General features: G+C 43.4%; 1 protein-coding gene across 4 annotated transcripts in view; it reads right to left on the reverse strand.

Moving 5' to 3' along the window:
* Positions 1-223: 223 nt before the first annotated feature.
* The window catches only part of LSM4 (LSM4 homolog, U6 small nuclear RNA and mRNA degradation associated), a 33,091-nt gene continuing 7,335 nt past the window's right edge, over positions 224-25,979 (reverse strand). For 3 of the 4 annotated variants that reach the window (XM_056551966.1, XM_056551968.1, XM_056551972.1), the window contains exons 4-5: positions 16,693-16,876; positions 4,664-6,230 (exon numbers count right to left, since the gene is read on the reverse strand). In XM_056551966.1, coding sequence (XP_056407941.1) covers positions 6,142-6,230; positions 16,693-16,876 — 273 coding nt within the window. In that variant the 3' untranslated portion in view covers positions 4,664-6,141. Of the gene's footprint in view, positions 337-4,663; positions 6,231-16,692; positions 16,877-25,979 lie in introns of those variants that run through there. The other variant, XM_056551967.1, reaches the window with a different exon arrangement.

The following is a 25,979-nucleotide window of genomic DNA, read 5'->3' on the forward strand; positions in this document are numbered from 1 at the left end:
AACACCAGCCTGTTACGCTTAGGCCCAGGAATGCCATTTTCTACACTCCGGGCCTGTTAGTACCGGCTCTTCCCGACACTACTGTGGCAGTGGGTACCGGGGTAATATTTGGGGGTTAGTGCTAGCTGTAAATGGAGCTAATGCTAAGCCCTAGCTTAGTAATGGACTCTGTCTATCAAACAGCTTCCACTGCTAAGCCTGTAAATAAAATTAAAAAACACAACACGTTTTAAAAACTTTTATTGCAAACAACACTCCCCCACAAGCCTTCGGTAACCATTTTATTAAAAGTAAAAAAAAATGCAGGTCAGCAACCGTAGTCCACAAGATACATGGATCTGAAATGAGAAGAAGAAAAAACACAAAAAATTGGTTAGTACATTTATGGTTCTCTCCCCTGGGAGCCTCCAGCTGTTGCTATACTACAACCCCCCCATCATTTCCAGACAGCCTTTGGCTGTTTGGGAATGATGGGAGTTTTAATTTAACAATGGCCAGCCTCCAGTTAAGCACCATCTGGTGTCTCGCTGTCCCTAAACTACAACTCCGGTGATGGGAGCTGTAGTTTAGCAACAGCTTGAGGCCATCTGTTCCAAAACTACAACTCCTGTGATGGGAGTTACCGACTAGGCCCGCCTATGGCTCCCTGATGCACGTTACTAATATATCAACAAAAAATATAGGTTAATTTACCCTTACCCACCCCTATTTGCAAGGGTCAGAGTTTTTGTTTAAAGTCCAATACAAGTCTACGGGAAATATATGTTACTGCATAAATTCTGTACGGCCGGAAATATTTTGATAATACTTGGTCACATGTTACTTATATGTCAAATAAAATTATAGGCTAGTTAAATGAACCCTAACCTACCCCCTTACGTGACAGATGGGATTTTTGTTTCAAGTCCTATGCAAGTATATGGGGCTTCCGGTACCTTACTCTACAAGCTCCACTCCATCTCCTGGTGGGTGCGTCAGTCCGGCTTGCATGCCACACCATTCCTGCATACCATACCCCATTTCACAAAGCCACACTTTATTTTCCACTCTTGTGCATTGGTCTGGCTGGCAAATCACGCCCACTTCCACAGAGCCACGTCCCCTTCTATTTTGGGCTTACAATATTTTCATCACAACTCAGCCCCACCTGAGGACGGGATGTGAGGTCAGAATATGAGGACATAGGCTTCCTCTTTTTTGCTTCCCCCCCCTCCCCTCACTAGGAAAAACAGGCAACCCCGGGTACTCAGCTAGTATTTATGAAAAACAGGATAAAGAGTGCTCTTTTATATAGATTTCAAAACTGCATTACCCCAAATCCCACTAACCAAACAGAGATGCACGACATGAGGCATATCATTGAAGACAATTAAATTGATGCCAGGGCAGATGTGACAAGTAACTAAGAAGTAGGGATCGACCGATATAGATTTTTTTAGGGCCGATACCGATAATCTGCAACCTTTCAGGCCGATAGCCAATAATTTATACCAATATTCCGGTATAAGTTATCGGCTATTACCCCCACCCACCCCCCGCAGATCAATGATTTAAAGTGGGTGCCAGAGAACGCCGATGCCGCCCGATTTTCTCCCCCTGTCTGTCCTGGGGTCCTCCCTAGTCCAACCAACGCCGCTGCCCCATTGCCTCCGCCATCCCCGGTTTTATAATTACCTGTTCCCGGGGCCCGCGCTACTTCTGGCTCCGGCGGTGCCCTGATCTGTCACTGTGCACACTGACTGTGACGTTGCGTTGAGGATGTCACTAGTCATTGCGCTGCACAGCACGCCGCAGGAAGTAGCGCAGACCCCGGGAACAGGTCATTATAAAACCAGGGCGGGGCATTATCGGCAAGGTAATTGCCGATACGATAATGTCCAAAATCGGGAATATTGGCCAAACCGATAATCGGTCGATCCCTACTAAGAAGGTTCTGGGATTCTTAGCGCTGTGAGATAAAGTAAGAAGCTGATACTATTTAGGATATTTTATTAAAAACATGAAACTTATTTCTGGGCTGGATTAGCCCATTCATCATGTAAAGTCTTTCCAGGTCTGTTATTTTTTTTATTATTTAACTCCTGCAGTTTTCTGGCCTTGAAAAGAGTCTATGACAGAGCACCCAGACGGAGCCTTAGACATAGATGTGAACAAGGCCTTACTGGGCCTTGCAGTTCCAGTGGATTGAAGGTCTTCCCTGGAACTGCAAGGCCCAATAAGACCTCAAAAAGCTTGGTGAGAAAGAGAACTGAAACACACTTTAAAGCACTGTATTTATTATTTTATGACTACCTTGTGCACAGTAGTGTAACAACTTCATAATCACTATAGTCAATGTAAAAATCAAAAAATTTGGTATAGCTATAAACAAGGGCAAAACTACCACAATAGCCACTGCTAAGGGGCCCACCAGGCCTGTGTTTTTTCATATTTTTTTTATCAGGGTGTAGGTGCCCCTTTTCAGCAGTAAGAAATTATATGACAAGGAGAATTCGGCTCCTTACACTATCAGTCTTGTTGTCTGCAGGCAGCTTTGTGCTTATAACAGGAAACCGCATGCTGCTCAACATCTCTACGTTGTGGTGTGTGCAATGATGTTGACGGGCCCTCACTCTGCATGGCAGAAGAGTAAAGGTAAGTATACATTTTTATTATTTATGACGGCATAAAAGGGGAGGGGGAACTTAACTACTTACCTTAGGGGGAACCTAGTTGTGGAATTTACCTATCCCCCACATAACTTACCTGCCTACCTGCTCTTACTGTGTAAGGCCCAAAAGAGGTGCACTACAATATCACAAATGACTCCTCTAGAAAAACAATAGGATTTTCTGGCAGGCACCAACAGAGCCTTTACTCCAAGGTGTGTATAAAAGGTTTATTACGCAGCATGCAGTGTGTTTCACTGCAACAGCAGCTTGCCTGAGAAAGCTGCTGTTGCAGTGAAATGCATTGCATGCTGGGTAATAAACCTTTTATACATACTTTCTTGGAGTAAACGCTCTGTTGATCCTGCCAGAAAATCCTATTGTTTTTCTAGGGGAGTCTTTTGTGATATTGTAGTGCTATTTCATTCAACAGTATATCATTCTACACTGATTCCAAAGTTGTGCTTAGTCAATCAACAATGGAAGGTGCAAATTCACTATTGGCATTTTACCCAGTCTCATGGTAATGCACAATGGAGCACTTTTTCTTTTATCTGGCAGGATCAGCAGAGAAGGGATGAGAAGCCATCATGGCATTCTGAATATCATAAATGAGGAGGGAGGGGGGCTCAGTCAGAAAAATGAAGGCATCACAGTAAGTTAATGAATATACCTGTACTATAATCATTTGTATGGGCTACAGATGAACTGTCCCACAGAGAGATGAGTGGATAAGCAGCACGCATGTCTAGCCGCTGCTCTATTTAGCCAGTGGAACATGGGACCCCCTTTTATAAAATATGGGTCCCAGCAGTAGGACCCCCCACTGATCAGACACAACTGCAGATAGGTAATGATAGTTGTTGGTGGAAAATACCCTATTATTCCATAGACCAGTGGTCTCAAATTATCTGGGGGCCACTGGAGGTAACGGCTGTGTGAGGCTGGGCCGCATGCGCCCCTCACATATAATGCCCCCATCATCCACCAGCAACACCCCCATCCTCCACCAGCAACACCCCCCCACCAGCAGTAGCACCCCCAGCCTCCACCAGCAACACCCCCCCACCAGCAGTAGCACCCCCATCATCCACCAGCAACACCCCCCCACCAGCAGTAGCACCCCCATCATCCACCAGCAACACCCCACCCCCGTTCCCCCTACCCACCTGTGGTAATTGCATGAGCTTAAGAATGGTGGGGGTGTTACTGCTGGGGGGGGGGGGGGGGGGGGGTTCGGGGTCGGAGAGCATTAGGTAGGCAGCAGTTTCCCCACATTAGGAAGGTAGCAGTTTCCCCACATTAGGTAGCCGTAGCACAGATTCCCCACATTAGGTAGCCATAGCACAGATTCCCCACATTAGGTAGCACAGCACAGATCCCCAAAATTAGGTAGTACAGATTCCCCACATTAGGTAGCCTTAGCACATATTCCCCACATTAGCCTGCGGGGACTTCCTAGTGGAGGTGTGCGCTATAAGTGACATCATCGCACGTGCTGCACAAGACATTGGCGTCTCTGAGCGGCGCTTGCGATGACGTCACTCACCGTGCGCCTCTGCCAGGAAGTCCCCACAGGCAGATGTAAGTAGCAGTTTAGTGATGGGGCAAGACTGGTTGCCCAGTCATATGTGCACCGGGTCCCATGTAGCAGTGTTTGCCGAAGTGTCTGAAGTCTTTTGGCATTTAGCCCTGCTTGCCCGAAGCACGGCTAAATGCATGAAGAAATCTCCTGCCCAGCGCCTGGAACTGCATGTCCGGGGCGAAGAGCATTACAAATTCCAGATCCCTGGTACAGGCTGCAAAATTTCATTCCACGGGCCGGGAGTTTGAGACCCCTGCCATAGACAGAAAATTTTATTCTACACAATGTGCATTGCCACTTGATTATTATTATTATTTTTTTTTTAATACATTGGGAAAATGAAAGATAGTCTGTTAAGTATAGAAAGACTTTACTGAAATGTTTTTAAGTACCAGTGAATTACAAGTTCCCCAAAGATAATCCAGACACATTTGCACTGTTCATGAAATTTATTGTGACATTTAAATCATATACCAAGAACTGTTAAGTGCGTTTAACCTCTATACTCAGGTCTTCAGCATTACAAAAATAACAATTTTAAACAAAACTATTGTATGAAATTCCAGTGCGTGAATTTTCAAAGTATGTGAATGTGTTTAATTTTTAACACCTTTTTATAAAAAATAAAAAAAATAAAAAGAAAAGCATCACTGCTGTACTTGGCAACCAGGAGCACAAAAAAAGTTTCACATACGCTCCTTTAAAGGATAAAAATTACATTTTCTTTACAGAGAAAAAGAAATTAGCTCCGACTGTTTCCATGACAATTCCAAAATATTTGAGCACATAGCCGTGTAGTTTAGGAACTGCAACCTTTATTTGTTTAGAACATTCCTATCAAGACAAGTGAAGAAATGTGCTTTGCATGTTCTTGGTGGGGGACTCTATTCAGTGAACTTGAACTCTCCAGGGAGATGGATTTATGAACTTTGAGAAGAAAAACAGAATCATTCAATGTTTTAATTTTGGTACAAACTGCTGGTGCCAATCAGTGAAATTAGACCTTGTTCCTATTGTACAGGGTATTGGATTACATTATGAGGTCATCTGGGAACTCACTTTAACTACTTCACAACTGGCAGGTTTTTAAATGCTCACAGTTGCATTTAAGAAAACTAAAGATCTAGACCAGTGGTCTCAAACTTGTGGCTCTCCTGTGTTCACAAACAAAGATGTTTTGGCACGATAGGAGTTGTAGTACCACAATAGCAACGGTAGACACCAATTTAGATGTAAATGATTAGGCATTTCAGCCCACTATATATATTTATTTATTTTAGCAATGGTGTTTTTGCTTTATTTATAGAGTGGGCTGAAAGGTCTAATCCTTTACATCTAAATTGGTATCTACCCTTGCTGTTGTGCTATGGTTGTTTGATCACCTGTCAGTATTTTAAAGGAAAAGTGGCCCTTACACTTGGGTTCCACAGTAATAGGACTCATCTGCCATTTCCTTGATGGTGATTTTGTTAAAGATATTTTTTTACACATTCTGTTGTGATGTACATGTAATAAGTAGAAGAGAAAAAAAAAAAGCACAGTTGTTACAAGTGATGTGCACCCCACTATTCCTGATACTGTCAGATCATAGGAGTTTATTTAACCTGCTTACGAAATATAAATTACTAAATCTAGTATTAACCTCCGAGACTCATCAATTCTATAGAAAAGGAAAGCAGGTAGTTTACAGATTTTTTACTTTTGAATGTTCACAAAGAGGGCATATTTTACTAAAAGATTATCAAAACTGCTATGGTTGTTGAAAAGAATCAAAATTGTGATCGGGCCCAGGGATTATTTTGAGCACGCTTAAGACTTCATATACTTTGACATTGTGAGGTTTGCCCAAACAGATGTTACCAATTTATTTGCTTTGAAAAAACAAAATCAAAATGACAATCTCCAGGTTCATTGTTTTCCTGCTTGTCGTCCTGGCTTTTTATCTTGACCCCCTCGGCCTCCACTTGGCATTCCTCTACCTCGTCCTCCAAAGACACCTATGACAAAGAAACAACGTTAAACTTTAAACAAAAACAAACAAAAAAAACACTAGTGATGAACCAAAGGGAATCTGCCCCAACAGTTATGTTACTGTATATGAAGGGATCATAAACTAGAGACTGAAATCCTGATTACAACTATGTATTGCTTGCATTGATCCATGTAGCCGATCTCGTATTTGTTACCGGTACAAAAAAAAAATGTAGTCCAACTGCTTGTAATGGGAACCTGCTGCACCATGCACAAGGCGGACTTCTTAAAAAAATATTCAAGCCTCCCGATACCTTCAATACTTAGCTGCGTTATGTCCTGGAGGAAGTCATGTAGTTCTTTATCTCTCCCTGCTGCCACCTCTGTCCATGTCAGAAAGCGTCCAGAGCAGAAAGTGTTAGCATTAGGCTAAGTTTCCACTTTTGTTTTCTGGCAGTTTTTCAGCCAAAGTCAGGAGTGGACCCATAAGGGAGGAGAAGTTCAAGTCCTTCCTTTATATGTCCTATTCCTTTTGAATACATTTCTGGCTTTGGCTCAAAAACTAAAGTGGTAGTGGAAACTTAGCCTTAGGGGTTTTTCACCTTGTCAGACTTGAAAGAACTAATAAACATCCTCTAGAGCATACAGCAGCAGTACTAGAAGAAAGGCCTGAATTCCTAAACAGGGGTAATTTACAAATCTGTATCATTTTCAGACACCAGCTGACTTGAAAAAACATTTTGCCCTAAAAATACCTACGTACGCAGATTTGATGCGCAGGATTTGATGCATATCTGCAGATTTCAATGCAAACTAAATGACTGAGCACAGCTTCTAATCTACAGTTACAAATCCTGTGCATCAAATCTGCGCAGGATCCCTTATGTGTGAACGTACCCTTAAAAATGGGTACTCCCCTGGAAAAAAATTTTTTTTATAAATCAACTGGTGCCAGAAAGTTAAATAGATTTGTAAATTACTTTGTAAATTAATTTAAACATTTTTAATCCTTCCAGTACTTTCTAGCTGCTGTATACTCCAGAGAAAGCTGTATTTCTTTCTGGAGTTCTTTTTTGCCTGACCACAGTGCTCTCTGCTTACACCTTTGTCCATTTTAGGAACTGTCCAGGGTAGGAGCATATCCCCATAGCAAACCTATCCTGCTCTTGACAGTTCCTAAAATTGACAGATGTGTCAGCAGAGAGCACGGTCGGCAGACAGAAAGGAAATTCAAAAAGAAAAGAACTTCCTTTGGAGCATCTAGCAGCTGATAAATACTGAAAAGATAAAATGTTTTAAATAGAAGCAATTTACTAATCTTCTTAACTTTCTGGCACCAGTTGATTTAAAATAAATGTTTTCCAGGGGAGTACCCCTTTAAGGATTTGTGGAGCAGGCTCAGAGACCAAGCCCTCTCCATACCAGACATGTCAGTATGCAGAAATATCTGAAATACTAAAAATATCTCACACAGTGAACATCATACATGATAAAAAGAAAAAAAAAACAATGTTAGAATTGCTATTTTTCAGTCAACATGTTTTCCAGCAAAACAAAAGTAAATAAGCAAATAAATTACCATATCCCATGTTACAAACAAAAAGTACAGATCACTTGCAAAAAAAAAAACGACCTCACACAGCTGTGTAGACAAAAAATTTTTTTTTTTAAAGTTATAGGGGTCAGAATATGGAAAAGCAAAGCATTTTTTTTCTTTAAGTATTTTTTTTGTTTTGGTAGTAACAAAAAAAACAATATAAAGGCGCATATCACTATAATGGTACGTTAGCACCTCACTTCTCCTGCATACTAAACACATAAAAAAAAAAAAAAAAAAAAAAAAAAAAAGCCCAACGAAATTTCACAACTGCTTTTTTCTATTTCATCCCGCAAATATATAATATTTTATTTTGCTTTGCAGTATATTTTATGGCAAAAGAAAAAATTCCATTAAAAAGTACAATAGGTCCTGTAAAAGACCTCTTGCAAAAATAGACATTATGGCTCTGTACGTTTCTTGCATATGCCTTGTGCTTACTTTAAATCTTAGTTAAGTCTTATGTGGCATGCATTTGTTTGCAGCTATACTGATTTATAATTCCGACTGTAATTTCCTAATGCTGGGAAATTTTATTACTACACCTGGTTATCTAATAAGGCTTCTGGAGTTCAGCCAGGTGAACTTAGATTTCTAAGCAGGTTGAGGTCAGTTCACACTGCAGTTATGTGTTTCTTATTTAAGTGCAGGTTTTTTGGTTTTTTTTCACGCTTTCACAGTGATTTGCACATTTGCGGTAAAAATTGATAAACTTTGCCCTGATTTTGGGAACATTAGGGGACTAAAAACAAAGTGTGAACACTCAGGGGAGGTTTATTATTACTATATATCCTAATCCCATAGAGATAGCAGCAGGAGTATCATACAAATAGAGCTGGGTGGGGTCTGGGAACTAGCAAGAAGGCCCTCGAGTGTTTACAATCTGAAGCGTGCACAGCTCTTATGAGCAGCAGTGCACTCACAGTCAATGAGACATTGGCAATCTCAGCGATGTCCACTAATAAAGTGTACCTGTTAGCAAACACTCTTTATATAATGTAGATAATACCATTATATGTATATTTGTATTATACACTGGTAAAAAAAATATGTATATTTTTGGGTTAAAAAAAAAGTCCCTACAGCTATTGCCTGTATGTCTCTGTGAGGAGACCAAATACAGGAAGTGAGGGCAGGACAAGCGAGGCTCTGTGCAGGCTCCTGGCTTGTCAATCATCCTGCTGTATGAGCTCAGCGCGCACAGAGCCCTGCTCGTCCTCAGCGCGCACAGAGCCCTGCTCGTCCTCAGCGCGCACAGAGCCCTGCTCGTCCTCAGCGCGCACAGAGCCCTGCTCGTCCTCAGCGCGCACAGAGCCCTGCTCGTCCTCAGCGCGCACAGAGCCCTGCTCATCCTCAGCGCGCACAGAGCCCTGCTCATCCTCAGCGCGCACAGAGCCCTGCTCATCCTCAGCGCGCACAGAGCCCTGCTCATCCTCAGCGCGCACAGAGCCCTGCTCATCCTCAGCGCGCACAGAGCCCTGCTCATCCTCAGCGCGCACAGAGCCCTGCTCGTCCACCCACACTTCCTGTATTTGGACTCCTCACAGAAGCACACTGGCAACAGCTGCAGGGACAAAAATATACACATAGTTTAACCATTATTTATGACAAATCTACTGTACATATGTTTTTTTTTCTACATTATATAAAAAGTTTGTGCTAATGACAGGTTCACTGAAAACATCTTATCCCCTATCTAAGCTTCCGTGTTAAGGACGCCGCCGCTTCCAGCCCAGAGGTCCCAGCGGGACCCCCCGCGATTAGACATCTTATCCACTATCCTTTGGACAGAGGATAAGATGTTTTCAGCGAAGTACCCCTTTAACCCCTTAAATGGTGACTGTCATATGCAAAGACTTTCAAGATCACAGCACTTAAGAGCATCAATGAAAATGACTCCCCATATACGCCAAGGTCAAATCAGTTTTCAAAGCAGGAGGTCCCCTTACCTAATCTCAGCTGTTCCTGCAGCAATCTGCTGACAGTCTGCATAGGTAATATGATAAAACTGAGTAATGCTATGCAATAGCATAACATTATTCAGTGGTCCCAATCTAATGATTAAAGAGTACCTGTCACCAAACTAAACTTTTAATATATTGATTCTTATGTAATTGGAAGACACTTTGCTATTTACTTGCTGTAAAAATTCTCAACCTTCATATGTTTTTAATGTGATTGAATAAACGGCCACTAGGTGGCTCTGTTCTGTAACCTGCGCAAGAAACCGTTCGTTTAGTCTGCTCCCAGCTTGGCAGGAGACCAAACTCAGGAAGTGCGTGCAGGGCATGGCGAAGCACAGCTCTCATAGGCTTAAGTGACGTCACACCTGCTGGGGGAACATCCATTTTCTCCTGCCAGAAGCACACACACAATGTGAGCAAGGGGAAAGGTATGATACAGAGCTTTTAAAAGCAGGAGGGGTGTTAGGAAGTAGCAAGGGCAGGATGGGTGTTAGGAGTAGTTAGGGAATATATTCCGAGTTAGTTTAGAAAATATGGTTTGATGACAGTTACTCTAAAAAGTGTAAGTAGATAAATAAAAATGCTTTTTTTTATATAAAAATGCCCCACTCCTAATAAAAAATTTAATCAAACTTCACAATTTTCAAATAGAAAACACATGTTTGGTGACAATTAAATGGTGTAAACGCAAAAGAATAGTGGCTGATTATTGTTCACATCACATCCCATCCCAGAAAAAATGGCATAAAAAAAATAAATCAACTAATCACATATACACAAATGAGGTACTGATAAACTCAACAGCAAAAAAGGGCTCTCAAAAAGACCTACATAAGACAAAAAAAATAAAAAATAAAGAAGTTGTAGGGTTCAGAATAGGGAGACACCAGGATCACCCAGACTAGCCCAAGTTTGAATTTATTTATTAATTTTTTATTATTATTAAAGTAGTACAAAAGCTATGTAAATATATGGGTATTGTTTTAACTAGAGATGAGCGAACTTACAGTAAATTCGATTCGTCACGAACTTCTCGGCTCGGCAGTTGATGACTTTTCCTGCATAAATTAGTTCAGCTTTCCGGTGCTCCGGTGGGCTGGAAAAGGTGGATACTAGGACTGTATCCACCTTTTCCAGCCCACCGGAGAACCTGAAGGCTGAACTAATTTACGCAGGAAAAGTCATCAACTGCCGAGCCGAGAAGTTAGTGACGAATCGAATTTACTGTAAGTTCGCTCATCTCTAGTTTTAACCCCTGAAGGCTGAAGGGCGTACAGGTACGCCCTTGCGTCCTGGTACTTAAGGACACAGGGAGTACCTGTATGCCCTGGTCCCGTTACCGTAAGTTGAAGCATGCTCATGAGCTTAGCACGCTTCATACCCGGTGGGTCCCAGTTGCCATCAGCAGCCAGGACCCACAGTTCATGCCAGACATCGCTGATCAGGCCGATGCCCGGCATTAACCCTTTAGACGCCACAACCAAAGTTTATTGCGGCGTCTAAATGCGGGAGTTAATGGTGCCGGTTAGCTGATCGAGACATCTGTGGCAAAATCGAGGGTCCCGATCAGCTGAGAGGATGGCGGGTGGGCCCTTACCTGCCTCATCTCTATCCGATCGGTGCTCTGATGTCCCCAGCCAGCCATGGCAGGTTGGAACAGCAGAGCACCAATAACACTGATCAATTCTGAGCCAAAGCTCAGCACTAAACAGTGTATGCAATCGCAAGATTGCAAGTTGTAGCCCCCCTATGGAGACTTAAAAAAAAAAAAAAAAAAATTATATATATGAAAAAAGTTAATAAGTGAATTAACCCTTTCCCTAAAGTTTTCCCATCTTTTTTTATAAAACAATGTACCGCGTATATACTCGAGTATAAGCCGACCCGAATATAAGCCGAGGCCCCCTAATTTCACCCCAAAATCCCAGGAAAAGTTAGACTCGAGTATAAGCCTAGGGTGGGAAATACATCATCCCCCCTTTCATCATCCAGACCCCCGTCACTAACACCTTCATCATCATCACCCTGTCATCATCCCACACCCCCCCTTCATCATCCCCTTGTCATCATCCCACACCCCCCCTTCATCATCCCCTTGTCATAATCCCACCCCCCGTTCATCATCCCCTTATCACCACATGTCATCAGCCCCCCCCCCCCCCCACTTCATCATCACCGCTTGTCAATGTCTGATACAGTGGTCTTCAACCTGCGGACCTCCAGATGTTTCAAAACTACAACTGGGAGTTGTAGTTTTGAAACATCTGGAGGTCCGAAGGTTGAAGACCACTGCGGCCTTCGACATCATCCAGCCCCCTCTCACCCCCTTTAGTTCTGTACTCATCTCCGCTCGGCGGGACGTTAGGGTGCGCTAGTCCGGTGCTGCAGGACTGTCCGGTGGGGAGGTCGTCCGGTGGGATAGTGGTTCCGGGCTGCCATCTTCACCGGGGGACCTCTTCTCCGCGCTTCGGGCCCGGAATAGAGGCATTGCCTTGACGACGCAGAGGGACGTTGGTAATGAACGTCCCTCTGCGTCATCGTCAAGGCAACGTGACTATTCCGGGGCCGGGCCCGAAGCGCGGAGAAGAGGCCTCCCCGGTGAAGATGGCAGCCCGGAACCACTATCCCACCGGACGACCTCGGAGGCGGAGGCGAGTACAGAACTGAAGGGGGTGAGAGGGGGGGGGGCTGGATGATGTCGAAGGCCGCAGTGGTCTTCAACCTGCGGACCTCCAGAGATTTCAAAACTACATCTGGAGGTCCGCAGGTTGAAGACCACTGAGGGCGGAGAGTTCCCTCGAGTATAAGCTGAGGGGGGTGTTTTCAGCACGAAAAATCGTGCTGAAAAGCTCGGCTGATACTCAAGTATATACGGTACAGTGACCCCCCGCCCTACGATGGCCCCGACATATGATGCTTTTTTTCTGTCGGGGCCATCGCATTAAGTGCTATCCGGCAGCGCCAAATGCTTAAGCTGCTGCCGGATAGCAGCTTAATGTTCCCCGTGTGGTGCGGTAAGTATTACTTACCCCTCCACGATGCTCCGGGGTGCCCTCCGGGTCCAGCGCTGGTCTTCCGGCGTCTTCTCGGCCCTCTCCGATGACGTCAATACGCTGCTGCGCACGCCATCCAATTGGAATGGCGTGCGCAGCGGCATAATGACGTCGCTACGCAGGCCCAGTAAGGCCTTGCGGAAGACCGAAGAGGACCGGAGAAGACGGGCCGAAGAGGACCGGAGAAGACGGGCCGAAGAGGACCGGAGAAGACGGGCCGAAGAGGACCGGAGAAGACGGGCCGAAGAGGACCGGAGAAGACGGGCCGAAGAGGACCGGAGAAGACGGGCCGAAGAGGACCGGAGAAGACGGGCCGAAGAGGACCGGAGAAGACGGGCCGAAGAGGACCGGAGAAGACGGGCCGAAGAGGACCGGAGAAGACGGGCCGAAGAGGACCGGAGAAGACGGGCCGAAGAGGACCGGAGAAGACGGGCCGAAGAGGACCGGAGAAGACGGGCCGAAGAGGACCGGAGAAGACGGGCCGAAGAGGACCGGAGAAGACAGAAGAGGACCGGAGAAGACAGAAGAGGACCGGAGAAGACAGAAGAGGACCGGAGAAGACAGCGGAGAGCCCAGCGGAGGCCCGGGATCACCATCGGGAGCGGCGGGGACAGGTGAGTACAGCTTCCTATACTTTACATTGCACGGATCCCTCAACATACGATGGATTCGACAAACGATGGCTCGTTTGGAACAAATTACCATCGTATGTTGAGGGACCACTGTATTAAAAAAGGTATCTAATCACTTTTTTGGATCGCTTAAGTCCAAATGAGAATAAAAACCGCCTGAAAAAACGACAGTTAAAACCCACATGGCGTTTTTCTTGGAGTTTTTCACTCCCATAGACTTCTATGGGAGAAAAACGCCACAATTTCAGGGGAAAAAAAAACGCCATAGGCTCAACATGCTGTGACTTTGCAAAACAGCTAGGTAGCTGAAAAATGGCAAAAATAAAAAATAAAAAAATAAAAAAGAGTGAAAAAACACCAAAAGGATAAAAACTAAAAAAAAAAGCGCCAAACTGAAAAATGTCAAGTGGAAAAATAATTTTGCGATTTCTCATTGATTTACAGCTAACATCTGTCCGCAGCGTTTTTTGGCCGAAAAAACGCCATGCAGCAGAATTGGCATTTTTCCCCCCAAAAAACAAGTGGAATTCCAGCCTAAAGGGGTACTGTGGGGGAAAACAAATGTTTTCAATTAAACTGGTGCCAGAAAGTTAAACAGATTTGTAAATTACTTCTATATCAGTGTTTCTCAAGCACGGTCCTCAAGTGTACCCCCCCCCCCCCCCCCAACAGGTCTACAAACCTTAAAAGGTAAGACTTATGGGGGAATATATCAATGCTTGATACCAGAAATCTGATATGAAAAGTCACCAATTTTTGCCCAAAATCCAGGAAAAGTTGCACATTTTTGCGCAAATAAACAACTGCTCTAATATTTCTAACAACTTTGTGCCATAACCTGCACAAATAATTTTGATAAATTCCCTCCTTCGTTTTCTGTGTGTAAGCTAGGTGGGTAATATTGCCATCTAGTGGTTTTAGAAATACAAAGGCTAGAAGATAAGGAAAATACCTAAAGGGGTTATCCAAGATTAGAAAAACAGAGCCGATTTCTTTCCAAAAACAGTGCCACATTTGTCCCCAGATTGTGTGTGGAATTGCAGCTAAGTTCCATTTAAGTGAATTGAGCCAAGTTGTAATACCAAACATAACCTGGGGACAGACATGTCTGTTTTTCTATTTTTGGATAACAATTTTAAAGTCTTGAATTTTCTGTACCCCAATTTAAAGGACATCTGCAGTGCAACATAACCTATCCCCTAACCGAAGGATTTGATTAATCACCCCCCAAACAGTCTGAGGATGTTTTACTGTTGGTATGACAGAGGCCCGTGTTAACATTCACCTCTTTTCCGTACATTTATGTCATTGTGGGGGCATGACAGCCTGTCCTTAAAGATTTTCTTAGGTTTCTTTTCTGCCCTTCCTGATACAGTGTCAGCCTCTGAAAGCCTTTATCTCACTGTGCGTGTACATTCACTGACACCTGCCATTCCTAAACAAGCTCCTGGAGCTGAATCCTCTTATGTTCACATCTTCATTGTTTTGGCGGAACACTGATCCATAGTGGAAACTACTGCGTGATCAAAGCAGCCTCTTACTGAAAGCAATGGAAAGCTATATTCACATGGCAGCATTTCAGTGCAAAAAATAAGCAGTAAAATTCTGTAGAAATGTACTGCATATTGATTTCAATGGGATTCACTCAACAGAAGACCAGTCTTATATTAGCGAAACAAAGAAATTCCGCTGCAATTCCAGGGAAATTCCGTAATTCCATTTAGCAAACTTTGCTGAATGGAATTTGTGAGGAATTGCAGAAATTCCGCTGTGTGAATATAGACGAAGGCTGCTGCAAGAGGAATTTCCATAGTGTGAAAGCACGCGGTCCTGGCACTTGTTGGATTTTCTTGGGAGACCTGAAATTTTTGATGATCCAATAAAAGTGATTGAGAAGCAATCTTATAAGCTGCAATGTCCTTGCCTTTTGATGCAAACCATTGAGGACTGCATGTTTCCTTGAAGCTAATAACCATGGTTAACAGAAAAAGGCAAAAGGGGGAATTTATCATTAGCGCAGCTGGTCGCTGGAGTACATTTGTACAAAGATTTGCGCATGTTAGAAATTTACAACCCCCAACCAGTGCACCTGTTAAACATGCCCCCGATAAACACATAACACGAAAAATTACTAAGCAATTGCAGACATAAAAATAGTGCAAAATTAGATGGTAAGTGAGCAAAGTAAAAACACACTGTGCACGCATAAGATTTTAAAGGTAGAAGAAAGCCTTTGTCTTTAGTCACAACAGTTTTAGTCAGAACAGACTCACTGCTGTCTTATCTGTGAAAGGCTTCCTGCAGCCTTAAAATCTAATAAGCAGTAAATGAGCTCCCCCTCTTCACATAAATGGTATTATCCTGATCTGTTTTCAGAGTGTACCAGAACGTCACAGCTACATGCGAGAAAGCTCAGCTGATATCAGTGAGATCTGTGCAGTATGGCCAGTAACATTACATTAGTAAATTGCTTTATTAAAGTTTTTGGCACAATGCATAGGTTGTTTCTTTCAATGAACAACCCCTTTAAAGTGGTGCTCCCCTGGAAAACACTTTTTTTTTTATCAACTGGTGCCAGAAATTACTTGTATTTAAAAATCTTAGCTGCTGTATTCTCCACAGGAAGTGCTTTTCTTTTTGAATTTCCTTTCTGTCTGACCCCAGTGCTCTCTGCTGACCCCTCTGTCCATTTTGGAAACTGTGCGGAGCAGGGTAGGTTTCCTATGGGGATTAGCTCCTCCTCTGGACAGTTCCTAAAATGGACAGAGGCGTCAGCAGAGAGCACTGTGGTCAGACGGAAAGGAAATTCAAAAAGAAAAGAACTTTCTGTGGAGCATATAACAGCTGATAAGTACAGGAAGGATTAATATTTTTTAATAGAAGTAATTTACAAATATGTTTAACGTTTTGGCACCAGTTGAGTTAAAAAAAGAAAAAGTTTTCCAGGGGAGTCCCCCTTTAAACATGTATTACCTCCAGTGCAAAAAAAATGTTTTGAGCATTTTTGTATAGCTTGACAAAAACTCCTGCAAGAAACAAGCTTATCTTTCTTTTGTAATAGAGGTGATAACTTTATAAAACAAGTTTGATGCTCACTTGATCCGGTCACCTATTATGCATATATTTTGGTCAAGGGATTCTTAACCTGGGTGTATTTACATGATTGTATTCATGCCAATAACAAATATAATCCTCAACCCTCATTTTGTGTAGATAATATACAATAAAAAAGTTAAAATTACCCCTTCCAGCTCCACCGGCTCCTCTGCCCTTCATCTGCTTTTGTTGCTGCATTCCACCACGGCCTCTGCCTTTTGACATTACTTCCTCTTTCACCATATCAATAATTTCATCTGGAATTCGCAGGTATTTGATTGTGCTACCACGTATGTAACATTCCGGCATTCTCCAGAATTTGTCACCATCCTGTTAAAAATGACAAATCACTTTATAAATAAATCAATAGCCTATGAACACCATTAAAGAAGCAGTCCAGGATTTTTTTTGGTGGTGGTTTTTGTTACAATTCCTATTTCCCCTCTAAGGGTGGGTTCACACTACGTTTTGTCCCATACGGGAGCGCATACGGCAGGGGGGAGCTAAAACCTCGCGCTCCCGTATGCCTTCGTATGCGCTCCCGTATGTCATTCATTTCAATGAGCCGACCGGAGTGAAACGTTCGGTCCGGTCGGCTCATTTTTGCGCCGTATGCGCTTTTACAACCGGACCTAAAACTGTGGTCAACCACGGTTTTAGGTCCGGTTGTAAAAGCGCATACGGCGCAAAAATGAGCCGACCGGACCGAACGTTTCACTCCGGTCGGCTCATTGAAATGAATGACATACGGGAGCGCATACGAAGGCATACGGGAGCGCGAGGTTTTAGCTCCCCCCTGCCGTATGCGCTCCCGTATGGGACAAAACGTAGTGTGGACCCAGCCTAACACCGTTTACTAATGCTGCCTACATTTCCCATAATACCTCTGGCTTTTCAAATACAGAGGGGACCGAAGTGTTATAACTCTGATCAGTGTATGGACCTCTATATCACTTCACTCCTAGTGTCTTAGAGTCGATAAACATTCTATCTTTAACCCCTTAACGACCAAGGACGTATATTTACGTCCTTGGCCGGCTCCCGTGATATATCGCCGGCTCACGTGATGACCCCATGTCATATCGGTTCGGTCCCACCATGTATCTAAAGCCGTGACCCGGGGCTAACAGCGGGCGGCAACGATTGCGGTACCATGCACTATTAACCCTTTAGACGTGGCGTTCAAAGTTGAACGCCGCGTCTGAAACAAAAGGGAAAGCTTCCCGGCTGCTCAGTGGGGCTGATCGGGACCACCGCAGTGAGAATGCGGTGTCCCGATCAGCTGGGACGCAAACGGAGGTCCTCTTACCTTCCTCCGGCGTGTCCCTTCGGCGATTGATTGCTCCAAGCCTGAGATGCAGTCTTGAGCAATTGACCGCTGATAACACTGAACAATGCAAAGCTATGGCTTTGCAGTGAACAGTGTAAATGATCAGTGTGTGCAGAGCTATAGCTCCCTATGGGAGCTATAACACTGCAAAAAAAATGTGTAAAAAAAGTTAATGTCATTTAACCCCTTCCCTAATAAAAGTCCAAATCACCCCCTTTTCCCATAAAAAAAAAAAAAAATAAACAAACATGTAAATAAAAATAAATATAAACATATGTGGTATCGCCGCGTGCGTAAATGTCTGAACTAAAAAATATATATATATATATATCATTAAACTGCACGGTCCATGGCGTACGCGCAAATTTTGGTCACTTTTTATACCATGAAAAAATGAATAAAAAGCGATCAAAAATTCCAATCAATACAAAAATGGTACCGATAAAAACTTCAGATCACAGCGCAAAAAATGAGTCCTCATACCGCCCCATACGCAGTAAAATAAAAAAAAGTTATAGGGGTCAGAAACGTATAAATTTTCCTGCATGTAGTCATGATTTTTTCCAGAAGTACGACAAAATCAAACCTATATAAGTAGGGTGTCATTTTAACCGTATGGACCTACAGAATAATGATAAGGTGTCATTTTTACTTACATAGAAACGGAAGCCCCCAAAAGTTACAAAATGGCGTTTTTTCTTCAATTTTGTGGCACAATGATTTTTTTCACCGTTTCGCTGTACATTTTTCGGTAAAATTACTGATGTCACTGCAAAGTAGATTTGGTGGCGCAAAAAATAAGCCATCATATGGATTTTTAGGTGCAAAATTGAAAGGGTTATGATTTTAAAAATGTGAAAAAAAACAAAAGTGCAAAAACGGAAAAACCCCGGATCCTTAATAGGGATCAACAGATTTCGATTTTTTTAGGGCCGATACCAATAATCTGTGGACTTTCAGGCCGATAGAACTTATACCGGAATATCGGTATAAGTTATCGGCTATTTCTCAACCTGTTCCCGGGGTCCGCGCTACTTCTGGCTCCGGCGGCGTCCTGCGCTGTAACTGTGCGCACTGACGGTGACGTCACGTTGAGGACGTCACTGATCATTGCGCAGCGCACAGCGTAACGCAGGACACCGCAGGAGCCAGAAGTAGCGCGGACCCCGGGAACAGATAATTATAAAACCAGGGATGGGGGAGGCAATGGGGCAGCGGCGGCAGTCTGGGGACATGGCGGTAATTAGCGGTACATTGGGGGGCGGGGTACGGTGCATTATCGGATCATCGGCAAGGTAATTGCCGATACCGATAACGTCCAAAATTGCGAAGATCGGACGATAATATCGGCCAAACCGATAATCGGTCGATCCCTAGTCCTTAAGGGGTTAAAGGACTTAAGGTTTTTTCACTTTTGTTTTGCCTTCCTCACCTTCTAAAAAGCATAACTCTTTCAGTATTCCATCTACAGACCTATATGATGGCTTGTTTTTTGCGCTACCAATTTTTACTTTGTAATGACATCAATCACTTCTATTTGAGGGACAGAATTGAAAAAAAAATACAAAATAAATTAAACACACCATTTTGTATTTCTTGCCGGCTTCCGTTTCTACGAAGTGAAAGTGATACCTTATCTTTATACTGTAGGTCCATATGATTAAATTGATACCCTAAATATATATTTTACTTTTAAAAAATTATAACTTTTTACACGAAAAGTGACTCCTATAACTTTTTATTTTTCTGTATACGGGGGAAGTGTGAGGGGTAATTTTTTGTGCCATGATCTCTAGTTTTTATTGGTACTATTTGTTTTGATGGGACTTTTTGATCGTTTTTGATAAAAAAATTTTGATTATACAAAGTGACCAAAAAATATGCAATTTTGGACTTTAGGATTTTTTTTTTTTTTAACTCCTTAGGGACTCAGCCCATTTTCACCTTGAAGGGGTACTCCACCCCTAGGATAGGGGATAACATGTCAGATCGCCGGGGTCCTGTTGCTGGGGACCCCCGGGATCTCAGCTGCAGCACCCCGCTATCATTACTGCACAGAGCGAGTTCGCTCTGTGCGTGATGACGGGAGATACAGGGGAAGGAGCAGCGTGATGTCATAGCTCTGCCCCTCGTGACATCACGGTCCGCGCCCTTAATGCAAGTCTATGGCAGGGGGCGTGACATCCACCACGCCCCTTCCCATACTTGTATTGAGGGGGCGGGCCGTGATGTCCCGAGGGGCGGATCCATGACGTAACGATGCTCTGGCCCCTGTATTGCCCGTCATTACGCGCAGAGCGAATTTGCTCTTGTGCAGTAATGATAGCGGGGTGCCGCAGCGGAGATCCCGGGGGTCCCCAGCAGCAGGACCCCGGCGATCTGACATCTTATCCCCTATCCTTTGGATAGGGGATAAGATGTCTAGGGGCGGAGTACCCCTTTAAGGACTCAGCCCTTTTTTGCATTAATAACTCCGATGCTTTTACATTTGATTCTGATTCCGAGATTGTTTTTTTTTTGTGACATATTCTACTTTAACGTACTGGTAAATTTTTTTCATCACTTGCATCCTTTCTTGGTGAAAAATTTCAATATTTGATGAAACTTTCTGCTTGTAAGGGAAATTTACATTCCAAATAAATTATATATTGATTCACAAATACAATATGTCTACTTTATGTTGGCATCATAAAGTTGACATGTTTTTACTTTTGGAAGACATCAGAGGGCTTCAAAGTTCAGCAGCAATTTTCTAAATTTTCCCAAAAAATTTAAAATTTGAATTTTTCAGGGCTTTTCTGTGAGAAATGACCCCATTATAGAAACTGCCCCCTTCAAAGTATTCTAAATGACATTCAGGAAGTTTGTTAACCCTTTAGGTGTTTCACAGGAATAGCAGCAAAGTGAAGGAGAAAACTCAAAATCTTCATTTTTTACACTCATGTTCTTGTAGACCCAGTTTTTGAATTTTTACAAGGGGTAAAAGGAGAGAAATCCTCTCAAAATATGTAACCAGATTTCTCGAGTAAGGAAATACCTCATATGTAGATGTAAAGTGTTCTGTGGGCGCACTACAAGGCTCAGAAGGGAAGGAGCGAACATGGGATTTTGGAGAGTGAGTTTTGCTGAAATGGTTTTTGGGAGGCATGTCGCATTTAGGAAGCCCCTATGGTGCCAGAACAGAAAAGAGAAAAAAAAAAAAAAAAAAAAAAAAAAAAACACATGGCATACTATTTTGGAAACTACACACCTCAAGGAACGTAACAAGAGGTCCAGTGAGCCTTGAAACCCCACAGGTTTTTGATGACTTTTACTACGATGTGTAAATTAAACAAAAAAAATTTTACACAAAAATGCAGGTTTTTCCCCAAATTTTACATTTTTAAAAGGGTAACGGGAGAAAATGCCACCCCATTTGTGGACGTCATGTGCTCTGCTGGTGCACTACAATGCTCAGAAGGGAAGGAGTCACATTTTTCATTTTCACGGACCACTGATCAAAAAATCTGTCAAACACCAGTGGGGTGTAAATGTTCACTGCACCCCTCATTCAATTCTTGGAGGAGTGTAGTTTCCAAAATGGGGTCACATGTGGGGGGGGGGGTCCAATGTTCTGGCACCACAGGGGGCTTTGTAAACGCACATGACTTATCTTGCTATTCCAACCAAATTCTCTCTCCAAAAGCTCAATGATGCTCCTTCTCTTCTGAGCATTGTAGTTCGCCTGCAGAGCACTTTACATCCACATATGGGGAATTTCCATACTCAGAAGAAATGGTGATACACATTTTGGGAGTCTTTTTTCCGTATTTTCCCTTGTGAAAATGAAAAATTTAGGGTAACACCAGCATTTTAGTGAAAAAAATGTTTTTCCTTCATTTTCCCATTTGTCAAACACCTGTGGGGTGTTAAGGCTCAGTATACCCCTTGTTACATTCCGTGAGGGGTGTAGTTTCCAAAATGGGGTCACACATGGATATTTATTTTTTTGCGGTTATGTCAGAACCGCTGTAAAATCATCCACCCCTGTGCTAATCACCAATTTAGGCCTCAAATGTACATAGTGCACTCTCACTCCTGAGCCTTGTTGTGCACCCGCAGAGCATTTTACGTATTTTCGTACACAGGAGAAATTGCGTTACAAATTTTGGGGGTCTTTTGTTGCCTTTTACCTCTTGTGAAAATGTAAAGTATGGGGCAACACTAGCATGTTTGTGTAAAAGATTTTTTTTTTTTTTTTACAATAACATGCAAGTGTAGACCCCAACTTTACCTTTTCATAAGGGGTAAAAGGAGAAAAAGCCCCCCAAAATTTGTAACGCAATTTCTCCTGAGTACGAAAATACCCCATATGTGACACAAAATTGTTGTCTTGAAATACGACAGGGCTCCGAAGTGAGAGAGCACCATGCGCATTTGAGGCAACTTAAGGGATTTGCATGGGGAGGGACCCGGATGCAAGAATTACATTTGCCTCCGATACCAAAATTACCCTACGGCAGTGGTTCCCAAACAGGGTGCCTCCAGCTGTTGCAAAACTCCCAACCTGCCAGGACAGTCAATGGCTGTCCGGCAATACTGGGAGTTGTTGTTTTGCATGTGGAGGGGGGAACCTCTAGCTGTTGCAAAACTACAAATCCCAGCATGCACAAACTACCAAAGGGCATGCCGGGAGTTGTAGTTGTGCCTTCTGCTTTTGCATAACAACAACTCCGCAGTGAAGATCCGCCTGCCGCCGCCGCTGCTGGGGCCCCGATCCCGCCACCGATGCCGGGGATCGGGGGCTCCCGGCACCTGCTCTCGACCTCCGGAACAGGGGCGGAGCAGGTGCCGTTAGGGACACCACCACAGCAGGCGTCCTGATTCATCGGCCGATGAACACACCGGAAATGCTCAGGGTGTACAGGTACGCCCTGAGTCCTTAAGGATCGCGGATGCAGGGCGTACGCCCTGCGTCCCCAAGAGATTATGCATAAGCCATTGACCGTACAATTTAATTAACGTGATATTTTTATAGTTCGGTCATTTACGCATGTGGCAATACCACATGTGTTTGTTTATTTTTGTTTACAAATTTATTTATTTTTTTACATGGAAAAGGGTGGGGGGTGATGCCAACCTTTATTAGGTAAGGGGTTAACCCCTTTCCGTCCCAGGATGTATGCATACGTCTAAGTTGCTAGCTTGTTAGCGCAACTGGACGTACGCATATGTTCTGGCGATATCCTGCTCAGCGCGATGTGCTGCAGGAGATGACTGGCGGGACCCGGCTGTCAATCACGACATCAATGGGGAAAATGCTGCCAAGACCGATGCGATCCCGGTCTCGGCAGCTTAACCCCATAGATGCTGTGATCAGTCCTGAAAGTTATGGCTGTCAGAACATGGCAACACAAAAAAAAGGGGAAAAGAGAAATGTTGTTTAGTAAAGGAAAAACATAAAAAGGATATAAATTGGGTATCACCAAAATCATACCGACCCACAAAATAAAAATAATATAATTTTTACCATACAGTGAATGCCATAAAGAAAAAGAAAACGCCAGAAAATTTCAGTTTTTCACAAAAATGCTGCATGAATCAACAAAGATTTAACACTAATATAAGTACAATATGTCACGAAAAAAACTCTCAGAATCGCGTTACTAAGTAAAAGCATGTCAGAGGTATTACCACTTAAAGAGACACATGTCAGATTTGAAAAAATGGGCCATGTCATTAACGTAAAAACAGGCAGCGTCTTTTTTTTTTTTAATACACCATTTTTGCAATCCTTAGTGTTATTGGTGCTCTGCCTGCCATGGCAGGCAGGGGCAGGTAGGGGTCCTCCCGCCGTCCTCTCAGCTGATTGGGACGCCACGGGTGGTCCTGATGAGCTCCGCTGAGCTGGCGGGATGGTTTTACTTTCCTTTTAGAGGCCGCGATCTGAAGTGCGGTCTAGCCATAGGCAGTGAATAGCACTCGCTTTCCCTGTTTCATACACAGGCAGAGAGAGCTATTCACTGCCTATGAGTTTGGTCTCCTGCCAGTCCAGCAGGAGACCAAAGTCTGTGCTTTTGAGCAGACTGAATGCGGTCTGGACCAGAAGGGAGACCCCCTAGTGGCCAGATTTATAAGGCCATGAAACTGACAAAGATTTCTTTTTTTAATTTTTTTTTTTTACAGGGAGTAAATTACAAATCTTTATTTTACTTTATGACAGTGTACAATGAAGGACAAGGCCAATTTTCACTGTTGCAAATTTTTTTTTTCCTCCTCACCCAAAGGATAGGGAATAAGATATCTGATCGCAGGGGTCCCACTGCTGGAAACCCCCACGATCTCTCCTGAAGCACCGTGTCATCTGCTGCACGGACCAAACTTCGCTCCATGCCTGATGACGGCATACAGGGGCTGGAGTATCGTGATGTCATGGCACCGCTCCCTTGTTACGCCACACCTGGCCCCACTCAATGCAAGTCTATGGGAGGGGGGAGTGACTGTCGCCATTCCCCTTCCCATAGACTAGCATTGAGAGGGTGGGGCGTGACGTCACAATACTCCGGCCCCTGTAACGTCTGTCATCAGGCACAGAGCAAAGTTTGCTCCGTGCAGCAGATGGCACAGGTTGCTGCAGGAAAGATTGCGGGGGGTTCCCAGCAGCGGGACCCCCCGCGATCAGACATCTTATCCCCTATCCTTTGGAGAAGGGATAAGATGTCTAGCGGGGGGGGGGGGGGGGGGGGGGGGGGGGGGGGGGGGAAGTACTTCTTTAATAGCCATAAGCCTTTTATGGATATTGTGGTGAAATAACTTTTAGTGTTAAGTCTTGTAAAGTGACTTGTCAGACTTCCTGTCTCAGAAGCAGACAGCAACAGTGGGGGACCAGAAGTCTGTGGAATGGACGCAACCATGTCTCTCTCCCACGTCCCCCCCCCCCCCCCCCCCCAAAAAAAAAAAAAAATTAAGTTTAAAGGGGTACTCCGGAGAATTTTATTTTTAAATCAACTGGTGCCAGAACGTTAGATTTCTAAATTACTTATATTTAAAAATCTTAACCCTTCCAATACTTAGCTGCTGTATGTTCCACAGGAAGTGCTTTTCTTTTTAAGTGTATTTTCTGTCTGACCACAGTGTTCTCTGCTGAGACCTCTTTCCATGTCAGGAACTGTCCAGAGCAGGATAGGTTTGCTATGGGGATTTGCTCCTGCTCTTCACAGTTCCTGAGACAGACAGAGGTGTCAGCAGAGAGCACTGTGGTCAGACAGAAAAGACACTTAAAAAGAAAAGCACTTCCTGTGGAGCATACAGCAGCTGATAACTACTGGAAGGATTAATATTTTTAAACAGAAGTAATTTACAAAACTGTTTAATGTTTTGGCACCAGTTGATATAAAAATAAAGTTTTTCACCTGAGTACCCTTTTAATTTATCAAAACTTGTGCAGAGTAAAAGTTAGCAACCAATCAGGTTGCTTCATAATTTTTTTTTTTTTTTTTTAAGGCATCAGAAAACTAAAGGAAGCCATCTAGTTACTATGGGCACCTGCACCACTCAGCCTCTACACAGGGATTGATATATCTCCACAATTGTCCATATTAATCGGTTACTGAGGCATTCTCAGGCCGAACCCTCACACTAGGGTCTGCCCATGTTTATTGCTGCACAATTATGCGTATAAAACCACACTGTTACCTGCAAAATCCTGCAGCCATTGTTCACCACATGTAGGCATGGCTGCTGCATGCGAATGAAGCCGCAGCATACAGCTGAGTTCACATATAATATTGGGGAGTAGAACAGAGGAAAAAAAACTATAATAGAAAGATTTCCACCTTTTTCTCTGTTATGTATTCTGCTTTTATAATCCATATCTCTTAGTACTGCTTCGTGAACAAGGATACATTTTTACTGATCATTTGGATCCAAAATAAGGAATGTATGCAAAGAAGAATTTTTTTTATAAATCTTTCCATGTTTTTTACTGTTTTTAAGATCCACTTTTGGTTTTGGGATGAATAAGGTCCTCATCAACACACATCCATCAGGTCTGTTACCTATCTAAACCAACATCTTGAGAGACAAGGCTGACTAGGGTGGGGAATGAGATGGAAGCAATATGGT

The sequence above is a fragment of the Hyla sarda genome, chromosome 1 (assembly GCF_029499605.1).
Source record: "Hyla sarda isolate aHylSar1 chromosome 1, aHylSar1.hap1, whole genome shotgun sequence".
In the NCBI taxonomy this organism is placed as follows: Eukaryota; Metazoa; Chordata; class Amphibia; order Anura; family Hylidae; genus Hyla; species Hyla sarda.